Source organism: Antrostomus carolinensis, unplaced genomic scaffold (assembly GCF_000700745.2).
Source record: "Antrostomus carolinensis isolate BGI_N321 unplaced genomic scaffold, ASM70074v2 Scaffold51308, whole genome shotgun sequence".
In the NCBI taxonomy this organism is placed as follows: Eukaryota; Metazoa; Chordata; class Aves; order Caprimulgiformes; family Caprimulgidae; genus Antrostomus; species Antrostomus carolinensis.
The window spans coordinates 360-13,805 of record NW_010331899.1 but is presented as its reverse complement, the minus strand read 5'-3'; the positions used below and the strand labels follow the sequence as shown (position 1 = coordinate 13,805).

Here is a 13,446-nt window from a genome sequence, read left to right as displayed (position 1 = left end):
TCCCCAACATTCTGTGATTCTGTGATATGGTGACTGTTTCATTAATAACTTGAAGTTTAGTTATGCATAATTCTGTGTGTTGCTTTTTTGGGGTTTTGGGGTTTGGGGTTTTTTAAAAATTATTTCTTATGGGTGGCAATAAGACTTTAAAAGCTGTAAGATACTCACAAAACACAGCTAGGCTTACAAAAACAAGGCTATGATCATAAATACTTTCCTTATCCATAAGAAAAGGATGTGTACTGAGATTCCACAGTGACACATGATATTCAAAAATTCCTTCTCCCACAGAAATAGAGTGGAATTGTGCATGGAAAAAATGTAGAACTCTGACTCTCAATTACTCGTATGAGGAACATTAATTTCTGCCTGTATAGGCTAGAAAAGAAAGCTGATATCCTCTCCTTAAGGACCAGCAAAAGGAAAGGAAAGAGCAATTTAAAAACCCCCTCTGAAGCAGACTTTTCCCACAGTTGTTGGTCATTTCCCACAGTTGTTCAAGATCAGGATATCACCGTATGTGCTTTTATGCCTGCATTATCTAGCTCACTTCACATCTTTTTAATATCACTAAAATACTGATAAACAATATAGGTCACTTTACTTTTAGTGTGAAATATATGATGCTAAATCCATCCAGTCTTTATCTGAGAAAAGACTAATTTGGGGGAAAGAAAAAAAAAAGAGAGAGAGAGAGAGAGAAATCAGATCCAATACCCTATTGCCAGAAAATCCAATAAATTCTAAAAGTCGAAGGATCCTTCCAGGTAAAAGCGACAGCATCTGAAATACATTTAAAACAAAATTAAGATAAATAAAAATTCATATGAATTTAAAAAAAACAACAGTAAAACAATATAAACTTGAGCCCAAAACAGCAGCTACTATGTTAAATGTCATTACACATAAGTGAAAAAGTAAAACACAAAAGAACCCAAAAATAGACATGCATGAACAACAATATACCATCAGTCTACAGCTTCAGGGAAACTCAGACTTGTGATGATCATCCTGCATGCAAACAGCACGACAGAGTCCAGCTGTGCTTCTTCAGATAATAACAGATTTTTCTGTCTTCAGCTGATCAGAATTGTTTAAAAATTGTGGGTCATTTGGAATGAAAGTATTATCTATTTTGGTAGTACTTACAGCCTACAATTGTCATCTTCCTTTACTCATAATCAAATGACACAATGGTATCACAAAAGTTCTGTTTGTTCTTATTGTGGGAGCACTGAATTATCAGATCAGCAAGCATATTTGTTTTAGAAATTTTTTGTTCCCCCTGTAAGGGCATTCTCCACATCCTACACAAAAGAAAACTTATGAAGATAAAAACCACCTTTTCGACGAGCATTACTAGAAAGGTTAGTGTTTGAAAGCTCTATTCACCCTAATATATTCTGCCCAGCAGAGACTTCTATTGTTAAGCTTCCTACTGAGGAGACTTAACCAAGAGCAGGAAAGGTCAGAGCACTTATGAACACAGACATCTACCAGTCGCTTGGGTGCGGATAGACCTGAGTTCTTCTGACCATACTCAAAACTGACACAGAAATGAACATACCAGCAGAATACAACACTCACCATTGCCACGACAGATTTGAAAAGGCAACTGTAGTAAATTGTAAAGAAAATCACAAGTGGATGTACCCAGTTTTCTTTTGCACAAACTCAGTAAATTACTGCTCATTCTTCTGAATTTGTCATTATCTATGCCAATCTACAGTATGCCACTGAAGCAAAAGAATTGCACATGTGGGGTGTTAGAATAAAAGCAGCCACTCCAGGTATCCTGTAACCAATAGCACAAGTATCTTAAAAATTCCTGCTACACACCAGCAGATGTACCTGCTTTTCCTCTTAAGAAATACATATGTAAATTAGTTCAAGAGAATTAAACATAATTCAGAATTAATTAGAAGAAAGATCCTGGAAGGCATGCATGCAAAAAGCTACTACTGTTTTCATACTGCAAAAAGCCTTCAAAGCCTGTATTCTCCCTTTTACAAATGTGTAATTTTTAAAACAGGATCACAGTACTGTATCTGCAAAAAAAAAGAATCCTACAGAATTATTACAACGGCCTTTCTGTTGTTTGAAAAAGTCATACCAAGTTGAATGCTCCAATTCCAAGTTTTACTCCTCCTTCAAACTGGTAGTAGGTTTCATTTTTGCTTTTGTTCCCCTGAGTCATCTGTAGCACCTGGTGACATTCTCTTTTGATACAGAAAAAAAGGAGGAAGAGGTAAACATGAGTTAGAAATTATATTAATCATTATGATTGCTATAAAAGTATTTCTTTTTATTTTGGAGGCATCAATGCAACTGCACCTGCTTCACCAACATTGAATCTAAGTGTTTTCTAATTGCTTACTTGTATATTTGGTAACTTGTCCTAATTTTGAGGCCACCTTTGATAAAGTTGATCATATTTTCATCCTGGAAGAAAAAAATGTAATTGTACAAAAATGTGCATTGAGCTATTACATATAACACGTACATAAAAATCTTCCAGCTCCAGTTAAATTTATTTACAACTTACATCATTAGAAATATTAAAAATGTTTTTTCAGTTATTAGACTAATCTCTAAGACTGAAGTTAACACTTGCTTTAAGTTGTTAGAGAAACATTTATCTGGTGCAGGTTACAAATTTTAAAATTTAAGAAAGGGATGAAAATAAAGTCAAAGAGTTACTTTTAACAGAATTTCCAGTGTATATAAATGAAAAAAGGAAGGTCTCCACCAGATGGTGCTGTAGGAACTTTTTAGAAAGTTTTGAAATGCCAATTCTGACATACACAAGTGAGCCCGGGACCTGGCAGAAGACAAACCAAAGAATCCCTTAAACAGATGAATTCTCGTTGCCGATCAACAGTAACCACATTTACTACCCAACATACGTGCTTATCAACCTTCAGAAAAATCAAAGATACAACGTGCCGGTCATCAAAAATAAATTCCCGAAATGTAAGATGGTTAACAGTTCAACAGGACAGAATTTTTTCTCTTGGAATTCACACAGAAGGGGAACACGTGCAGACATTTCAGAAATTCACGTCTGAAGACTTGGAGACAGCATATATGAAGTGGAAAATGAAAAAGCACAAAAAAAGCCTCAGAATCATCAACAAAAGGAAATTCTGGCTTCCATAAAGGGTCAAAATTTCAAAAGGTCTCTATTGCTCTGTCTGAAAAACCGAACACTCAGATGCAAGTGTTTTAGTACAAGCATTCTTGCTACCTCTTTCTGAATGGTTATTTTTTCCATTATCATCAGCCTCAGATGAATCAAGGTCAGTCAAGGATGAAAAATATGGTGTATGACAGCAATCAGTAGAGCAGGGCTTTTGAGTCAACAGCAATGGATCTCTGGCATGACAGATAGCAAGGTGTTGTTTTAGAGAAAGTACATAATTAAGGGTTTGGGTTAGGGTTACCCTTTTTCCTCATTTTGTACAGTTCTTAACTCACCTCCCTCAATCACTGTTTAAAAATTCTCTTCATGCTTAAAAATACTCACCCATAAGATGAGGGGAAAAAAACAAAAAAAAAAAAAAAAAAAAAAGAGAGTTGCTTCCATCTGGTTAGTAAAGGAGAAAGTCAGTTATAGGAAAGACTGGCATTCTATTAGTACTTGCTGACACTTCTGGCCAAAGTACTGTATTAAGTGGTTTATAAAGCTTTGCCAAATTAACTTTTCAGGTCCATCTCATCTTAATATCTTTGTGCCTCGCATCTTCCTTGTGATTTGTATCTGAAGGGGTTATCTAAAATACATTCATTAAACACTTGTAAAACACTCACATATGTAAAAAAACCCCTAGTATGACTAACAACTCCTGTTTTCAGGAATCAAATTTCAAATTGAATTTTAAATCACCATAGCATGAAGTCCGTGAACCACAAGCTAAACAAGAAGCACTAGACAGTATTAAACAGTGAATCTTTCTGTGAACTGTTTTATTACCTCAGCAATACTAAGGCATGCTCATTTTATAAGCATTTATTACCATATTGTTCCTGACACCACATCAAATGTGCTTGGAGAGTGATACTGAATTGGAGACAAGCATATGTCAGTTGAAGTTTTGTTACTTGAGAAGCATTCTACCCTTTTTGTATGAAAAGGGACTTCTACTTTCAAACAAGATGTTTCTTCGTACTTGAACATCTTTTTAAACAAGTGCTGGACACTGTTAGGTGCAATGCAAGTCTTTTAAACATATCATCTGTGTAAGACTTCAATATACCTTAGGTTTTTGGTTCCTGGGTATCAATAACATCTTTGATTATTCATATAAACAAAGAGAGGATTTTGCTGGGTAGTACAGCGTTTGCCATACTTTCAATCACGGTCATGAAATAACAGTCATTCTCTAGGAAAAAGCTTGGTTTTTAAATACCATATCTATTTTCTACAATGTTCTACAAGTATTAACATCTTTCCATTAAACTACTACACAGAGGTACAAAAAACCCCCAATTGATTTTACCTGTACAAAGGTGAGAGCTGCTTTCTGTAGTAAGCATTCAGCATAGCAGATTTCAGCATGCATTTCCTCTATATAAGAAAGAAAAGTTACTTACTGTCATCAAAATTATCAATATTCTTGGGATAAATGTAAGAAAAAATGCCACCAAGAAAAGAAAAGAAAAAAAAAAAAGCAAGATTCTGCTGTTGCTCTTTTGGTAACTGCTGAATAACAGCTGTAACACACAAATCCCAACAGAAGTAGTAATTGGGAAGCTAACCAAAAATGGTCTTCTATTTCACTCCTCCTCAGAGAAAAACTTTGATCTTGACAGAGGTGACTTCAGCCTAGAGCAAAAGCTACTTGTCATTCTGGTGGATGATCTCCCGTACTTTCCACTGCTCCTAAGTTTAAATATCAGCCTACAGCAACTAGTTCTTCCAACCCTCCTTCCATGTGTTAGAAAAAACTTTCACAAATGAAGTGTAACACTCACTGTGGTTCAGGCTTTTCCCAAGTCCCGTTAAGACATTATGAACTGTTTTTTGCCAAGTCATGCTCAACAAACTGAAAGCCCCAGGCAGACTTTCTGTCCTCATGCAGTACTCAAGTACATCTGACTTCGCACACACGACACGAGTTGCTCTGCACTCATGCTACAAGACCAGCCACGTGCACAAGGCTGCTGTTATGTACAGTGCACACATGGTGAGTTTGATGTGCCCAGTATTAAAAAGGATTCTTTTGTTTCAGGTTAGGAAAAAAATGCATACTTGATTTTGCCCAAATCAGAAATAGGAGATCACTATTTTCAGAGCCATGAACAATGTACAGATACCACTTCCCAAAACACCTTAAGGCAAAACAGACAAGCACAATACTTGTTAATATACCCAGATTCCAATGCAACTAATGATAAGGGCTTATTTCACAGCATCAATGACTCTTAAACTTTTGGGAATTGTCTCAAGCAAAAAAACCCAAACAAACAAACAAAAAATTTCAAACCCTGAAATCTCTCTTGAGTCCTACAATGTGTCGTGAAAGGCATTCCCTTCTCAGATCATGCATGTTCAGAGTAAAAATAAATTAGGCTGAATCCCCCATTTTGAGAAGCTTTGCATTCAATTTTTTTTAAAAAAAACAAAACATGATACAGGTGGTTAAGTATATTAGTACAAGTTGGTAGAATAGTTTTGAGTTTTTTTCACTTTGTTGCTTTAATTGTATTATAAATCACTTACCTTCACTCAACTGATCCACTGTCTGTTTAGAAACCAGATTGGACAAGGATTCCACCACTGTGCTTCTTTTCCTGAATCTAAATCAGTTGTACATGGAAGAAGAGAAACCCACACAGCATAAGCAACATCTCTTGACAATCCATATTCTAAGTGGTTTTTTTTTTAATTTAAAAAAAGTCACAAATACTTTCTGTTTTCTACTCTATTTCATTGTTGTTCCAAGCAAGACCTGAAGCAAAAGGTTCAGATCATTCTTGTTGGGAATAAGAGCCCTTTAATTTAAGGTAACTAAACACTTACATTTGTAACAACAATTTAAAAATTGCTTGGTTTTAGAAGAAACCTCAGTACAAGCTTAATCCTACTAGACTACTGGGTCCACCTTTGAAAACAACTTTTTGAAAAAGAGTAATTTCATTATGAAAGGGAAAATTCACAATATGAAGCTTTTAAATTTTTAACCCCCATAGAAAACAAGAAGTCACAGGTTGAAATAGCTCAGGCAGTTCAATCATGTACTGTCTGCTTACCTGTAGGTCTACATAGCCGATCAGCTTCTAACTTTAGAGGCTATACATGCTCAGACCAAACAAGTCTTCCATTTCCGCAATACTAGGAAACATACCCTTACTACTAATAATTGGACAGAGAGACTTACCTACCTTTCTAAATTTAGATCACTATCATACTGACAATAGCCTGCTTTGAAAGCATGCAGAAAGCTGGGTTATCTTACAAAGAACACTTAGTGGATTAAGTGCCTCATAAATTTATGTTGCTTGGACTTACCTTTGGCAGGTTTGCAAAGCCTCCTTCATTGTAGAGATTCCCATTTGTATATCCTGCTGTTCAAAGGTCATAGCGGCTTGCATAACTAAAATAGTGCTGTACCCAAGGGCGTGGTACATACTATCTTTAGACCTAGGGCAAACATATATAACTTGTGCATTTAAGCAAAAATTTAAATTACAATACAAAATTAAATGCTGAGACACTTGTATTAATTTGTGAAAAGCCAGAATTATAAAGCAGGAAAGTAATGGACGTGAGAACATAACCTAACCTAGCAAGTATCATCTTCCACTGGGTGCTACATGTTTGCTTCCACAGCACACTCCCGCAGCAAGTTCCAGAAAATATCCAAACTGGGTTACACAAACATTTGCACTTAATTATATCCCATTTATAGTCCACTGGTGTATCTATCTAATTTAGCTAATTAAGCCTTGACATAAATACGCGTTCGTCTGCTTTCACTTAACATAAGAAGTAAGGATATCCTTCTAACATCACTACTTGATCCCAAGATACGAAAATCTGCATCTGTGTCACAGAAAAGCCAGTAAACACATGCTCAGTCCTGCATAAAAGGCTACATTGAACCAGCCTGGCTTCTACAACATAATTACATAATAAAATAAGAAAAAATGTTGCTGGAAAGCAGCTACTGGAGGTCATAAAGTCAAACCTAACAGAAGTAGCACTACTATTGCCAACATTATGTCAGACAAACTCGGGTTTTGTCTAACCAAGTTTCAAGTTGTTCAAGAAAATGAAGACTGCCTACCCCTCTAGCAATCTCTCTGGTACCATACTATCAATGTACTTTTTCCTCATGTCCAATATGAACCTTCTAAACCTCAACTTGTGGTCACTGCCTCTTGTTTTACCACCTGCCACTCTGGAGAAGGAAGGCTCTGTCCTTGCAGCTTCCCCTCAATAGCTCTAGACTGCTATTAGAATAACCCCCAAGTCTCCCTTTTGCCAAACTAAAACAAACCCAGCTCTCGAGATTTTATTGAGTCCTATGTTCTAGTCTTCCAGCCATGCTGCTAGCATCTGCTTCATCCTCTCCAGTTTCCTCAACTTTTTTTCTTCTCCCTAAATCATGGAGTCACCCACCAAATGTAGTTTTGAAGACATGAATCTTTAGCAGAGTCAAGACAGACCCTTGAGCTAAGTCTTTATTTCTTAAATATATCAATACTTTCCCTAAATTTTTACATTATATAAGTACTTAATTTTAACTTTCATTAAAAGGCTATTTTTCAGTAAAATGACTGGGCTTTCTCTTTTTTTAAAGGTGGCTTGTTTCCTTGCTAGGCTAAATCCTCCTTTGCAGATTAGCTGAATATGCTGTATAATAAACTCAGTCTATTAGCTGCCAGAAGCTCAAAACATCAAAACCACAGAGTTTAGAATATTTCTTTTTCTTCATAGCAAACATCAACTAAAGCAATATACTTTACTGTACATAAAAACACTATTGCATTAAAGAAGACTTTTTTTTGGTTTACAATACAAAATTAAATATATGTAAGAAACATAAAAAAACATGTGAGTAATATGAATGTGTGTATTTAGTAATATATGCATGCACAATCCTTGCATGTAGAACTCAGTGTTTTACAATACTATCCAAAATAGTTTTAGCATACACACAAGTGCAGGTGGGCCTTCTCAAAGCATTGCTCTATTACAAGTAACACTGTACAATGTTCAGAGAAGAGAGCTGCAAGAGAGAAGAGTGGGTGTAAATATAGCTAATTTGAAAAGGTGTTACTCCTGCCTACCTCATATACACTTAAGCTCTCCGTATCACTAAAAGCAAACACTTAATAGCTGTGTCGTCCTCCCAAGGTTCCATTTAAGAGTGTACTTCCACCTGTCCATTCCACCAACCTAACAACAGCAATTCATCATTCTTAATTCAGTGTTACTATCACCAAACTGAAGAACAAGAACTTTATGTCGCTCTACTAACATAAGCTACAGATCCATCTCGCTAGACATATCCCTCAAGATAGAATCAGAATCATAGAATGGTTTGTGTTGGAAGGGACCTTAAAGATCATCTAGTTCCAACCCATATGCCATGAGCAGGGACACCTTCCACTCGAGCAGGTTGCTCGAAGCCTCGTCCAGCCTGACCTTGAACACTTGCAGGGAGGGGGCATTCATACATTCCCTGGGCAACTTGTTCCAGTGTCTGACCACCCTCATAGTAAATAATTTCTTCCTAATGTCTGATCTAAACCTTCCCGTCTTTTAGTTTATATCCATTTCCCCTTGTTCTATCACTACCTGCCCTTGTAAAAAGTCCCCCCTCAGCTTTCCTGTAGACCCCTTCAGGTACTGGAAAGACGTAATAAGGTCTCCCTGGAGCCTTCTCTTCTCCAGGCTCAAGATCATATGCATGTTTGAGAGACAGACAGAAGAACAGCGAATGGGATTCAGATCTTAGCCCTAAAGATCAGCCACTCAGATTGCCTCCCCATGCAGTCACAAGTAAACTAGGCTTATTGTACAGTATTTAGCTCCCTACACCTGCACTGCCATCCTTTTCTTCTCAAAGGAGCAAAGGCAACATGGGAATAGGCACAATTAGTCAGAACATTAAAAGGTCGGCTTTAAGGGTAAACACTACCATGACTCCAACGTAATATAGAAAACAACAAAAAGAGTATTCCAGAGTTTTGTTCCAACCTTGTCATCTTGTCAAAAATTCTCTGATCAAAAATACACTGGATAAGGTCTTGCTTCCCTGCTTTTCCCCTCAGCTTGAGGAAAGACAGTTTGAATGATAAGCTCTAACAGAACAACTCAGTGCTTCATTAACAAGTTTTTGTGAGGGCCTTAAGGAGAAACAAGTGCACTTCTGAAACTCAAAGATATTGAGAAATGCTTTTGGACAAAAGGGAATAAATGAAAACTACTATATTCAAAGGCTTTAAATTAATTTTCAGCTATCAGACAGCATACTTTACACTATCTGTTTACAGTAACTTCAGCAAATAACAGGACCTCACCATGGACGAAGTAGTTCCAGGGCTTCAGAGAACTTATTGTTTAGAAATAAGTTCAGTGCCATTGAACATTCTTCCAGAGCACACTTGAGATCCATCTTGGATGCCCTAAAAAAGATTCTCAGTTTAGTAAATATAAAGACAATTTTTTTTTTCCTTATATAACACAGACAGCCTTTCATAGCAATTTTATTACCTGTTTTTACCTAGCTTTACAAGAACAAGTCAGATGCTTAACACTTTATCCATGCTACAGAAGTGTACTCTTTGCTTATTTAAGTGATGTTTATGGACTTGTCCTCCTTTTGTTACCAGTCAATATGCAACGGAGTAATTTTTACTGCTACTTATATAACTGAAATACTCAAAACTTATCACTGTGTCCAAGCTCTCAATTCTCTGTATCAGTACAAATGCAGTTTCTGGCACTCTATTCAGATCTAAATCTCAAGAAAGATGACAGAATATTTTCACCCAAGAACACAGTAAATAGACCATCACTCTGCAAACAGCTATGCCAAAAATAGTCCCGTCACGAGCCTGCAGCTATGCCAAAAGCTTTTGTTCTTTCTGATTCACTTCAAGTAAAATCACTTGCACTAGCTTAAGAGGAAGCCGTCTAACAAAACTGCTACCTCAGCCAGTTTTGTCTGAAAGATAATTGCTCCATGGAGCTGGAAACAAACTGGACATTCATGGTAGTGGTAAGTAGCTAGAAGGTACACAGCTTCAACATGCACAGCTGGATCTGGAAGAGACAACCCGTCTATAGCTTTAAAACAACAGGTTTAAGCTGAATAGTGGGGTTTATCCAAGTAAGATTAAGAAGTGGTAACCAACAGATCATGTCAATGAGATGAATATTTAAGTGCTGACCAGAAGAGAAGAACCCTGAAGGAAGAAATTAAGACAAACAACAGGAGTGTAGCTGTTCTAAATCTGACAGTAACACACGCACACAGGAAAAAAAAAACACATCAAAAAAAAGGGGGGTATGAAAATATGACTGGCCAGGTTTTCACACAGAATCACCTGCTCTTCCTACCCTCCTCCTCTCTCCATCACCCAAAAGCTTTACAAACTTTGGCTCTGGTCTTTGTATATACCTTCTGGCGTAGAAAATTGGGACAAGGATAGGTGACAACCCAAACCTCTTTTTAAGCTTTATTTTCTGCCATTTTATAGTGGAGGTACTTGAAAAATTTGCCTTCTGTAGGAAAATGAAATCTCGAACTCAATACTTGGCAACTACTAGATATTTATTACTGAACATACCAAGAAGCAAATCCTGCCCTTCATAATGTAATGAAGTGCCCAACAGACAAAATCCGGCAGTTTTAACATCAGACTGTTACCAATAATTTTAAATACAATTCAAACACTTTTATTTTCTCCCATCCTGATATTCAACTTAATTGTCATGTATATAATTTTAAGATTTATGTAATTTTATGTAGCAAAAACCTACAGTTCTTAAAAGCTGAAGCATTTGCAGCTCTGCTTCAACAGTTACCACCTGAAGCACTTAGCCACTTGCCAAGCTTTTATGTCCTTTGACTGTGCACACACTACACTACAGGAAAGGTCGTATTCTCAATGCAACCTACAGCCCTGTCTCCAGCTATCCAACAGAAGCACCACTGTCACACCAGCAACAAAAGGGGCACTGTGGCAATCCAGCCAGGACAAATCTCACCAGCAAAGCGGCCGCCTCTTCCCCCATGTGCATGGGGTTCCCTGACAGCCCATCACACCCCAGGTTTTACGCCAATATCTATAGTCTGAGGTGAGGGAAACACTGCCCATGTTTGCCCTACTGTAGAGGGTATAGGTACAGGTACCAAAGTCTTTATTAACCTGTACAGCAAATCTACTACATTTGTGTTCTCTTCATTGCTGGCCTATGTCACTAATGACATTGTCCGGTTGCCACTATCAATTTATGTTCTCTCACTTAAATACCCTTAAGCTAGATCTCTGCATTGCTTTCCAATTATCTTAAAAGTATCTTAGAGAAGTTACTGTACAGTAAGTTTACTTAGGTCTATGTATAAATATGCAAGCCCCAATAATGAAAATTCTTCAGATAAAGCAATAGCAGTATCTCTTCTCCTACTGCAGGGAGACAAAAAAAAATAGTCAGCATTTTGTTGTTGTTTATATACCACTCCTCACACCCTAAACTGCACTGGAAAATATACAACATAAATGTAAAATTTATAATTCAGACTACACTGGCTAATCTTACTTAACTTGTTATCTAGATATTAATTTTTTACAAGGCAGTTCCATTAACTATATGAATACATTATGGTCTTTTATTTTTATTCAGTAAACTTTATATTGTGTATTTAAATATAAATGTACTGGTTTATTATAAACCTTAGCTTTGAGACTACTTAACTCAAGTGTTACAAGTGAACTGTAAAAAAGGTGGAAGTTTTTGTTTGTTTGGGGATGGGTTTTGTTTGGGGTTTTTTTTGTTTTTTTCATTTTCAAAGTCTTAATTTTTTTGGTACATAAGCCTGTGCGATTCATCTTTTCAAGACCGTTGAGAATCAAGGCTACTCAAGACAGAAGTATATCTGAGTAAATTCACAGGTTTATTTTTCAAATTCTCCCTGCTACACATGCTATGTCAAAGTTTCTGAAACACACCTCTCAATAAAAATATTCAGAAAGATTTTAAAAATAAATAAATAAATAAAAAAGAGTAGCAGCATTCTTCCAAGATGGTTACAAAATGAGACCCCATTTTCACTATTAATTCAATAGGATCATGGACGATTTTTGCCTTTTAATAAATTTGTTTAATCTCACTGATTTTTTACTTTCTCCTCTGTCTCTCAAATACCCAAATTAATTCTTTCTATTTCACTCTCCTCGATGGGGAGAAAAGAAAAGCAGCAATTGAAAAAAAAAAAAAAAAAAGCATATGAATTTTTATCAGAAAGCAGCAATTTGCTGTAGGTCACAGTGTTTAAGAACTTTCTTCTTCATGTTTTACTGGACACAGCTTTTTATCTTTATGATGCTACTTGCACTGAAATTAACAGAGGACTTTCCACTTCTCAGATCTGACTTGAACAATCTTTGAAAAATTCTAACATCAGCCATTAAATTTTAAATGCAAATTATCACTTAATGTTCATGTCTTGCACAGATTTACAGGCCAAAACGAAAATTGCCTTACAATTCTAACACAGAGACACCTTCCTTCAGTCCTTCCTGAAAAATGAACCTATCAACCAAGAAAGCCATGCTGAAGACATAGAATATTGCTATCTCTTCACATCAACAATTCACACCTTCTATACTTTAGCTTAGGGAAAAAAACCCCGACCTATTAAAACCCACTGCAAACTCGTTTTGTGTTTTGCACATTCTAGCTTCTAAATCCAGAAAATAAAATAACCTGGCTGAGCATATCACTTGGATACCTGCTAAATCCTCACCTTGTAACACCTCTTCGTACTCCCAAAGTAAAATTCTCTCCAGAGCCTGGATCAACAGAACCACAGACTCTAGATTATGAAACATCCCACATATTTAGCAAAAGAACGGACTTGGCACTTCAAACTAAATCTGCTCAACTGGTTAAAGGTTTGCCGTTAACAACAATCATCAGAAATAAGTATTCTGAAGATCCTACACTTCCTACTCAGTAAAGCAGAATTAAAATGTTTATCAAAACAAATATAAAGAAAGCAATTGTATTTTAGTGCATTCAGACTCTGAATATGAGAATATGCCCTTGGTGAAGCCATGCTGGTTGTCAGCAATCATCTTCTCATTCTCCATGTGCCTTAGCGTAGTTTCTAGGAATATCTGCTCCATGATCTTGCCTGGCACTGAGGTGAGACTGACCGGCCTGTAGTTCCCCGGGTCTTCCTTGTTTCCCTTTTTAAAAATGGGGGT

The 13,446-nt window shown here is 36.6% G+C and overlaps 1 protein-coding gene across 1 annotated transcript; it reads right to left on the bottom strand.

Annotated features, from left to right (window-relative positions):
* Window positions 1–717: 717 nt before the first annotated feature.
* Window positions 718–9,636, bottom strand: LOC104529118 (tetratricopeptide repeat protein 39B-like; the record flags this gene model as incomplete). The annotated part of the gene is made up of 7 exons (XM_029086305.1): window positions 718–783; window positions 2,114–2,219; window positions 2,378–2,442; window positions 4,500–4,567; window positions 5,723–5,799; window positions 6,512–6,643; window positions 9,532–9,636. Coding segments are annotated over 7 exons (619 nt in total), but the record flags the coding sequence as incomplete, so codon positions are not given.
* Window positions 9,637–13,446: the final 3,810 nt, after the last annotated feature.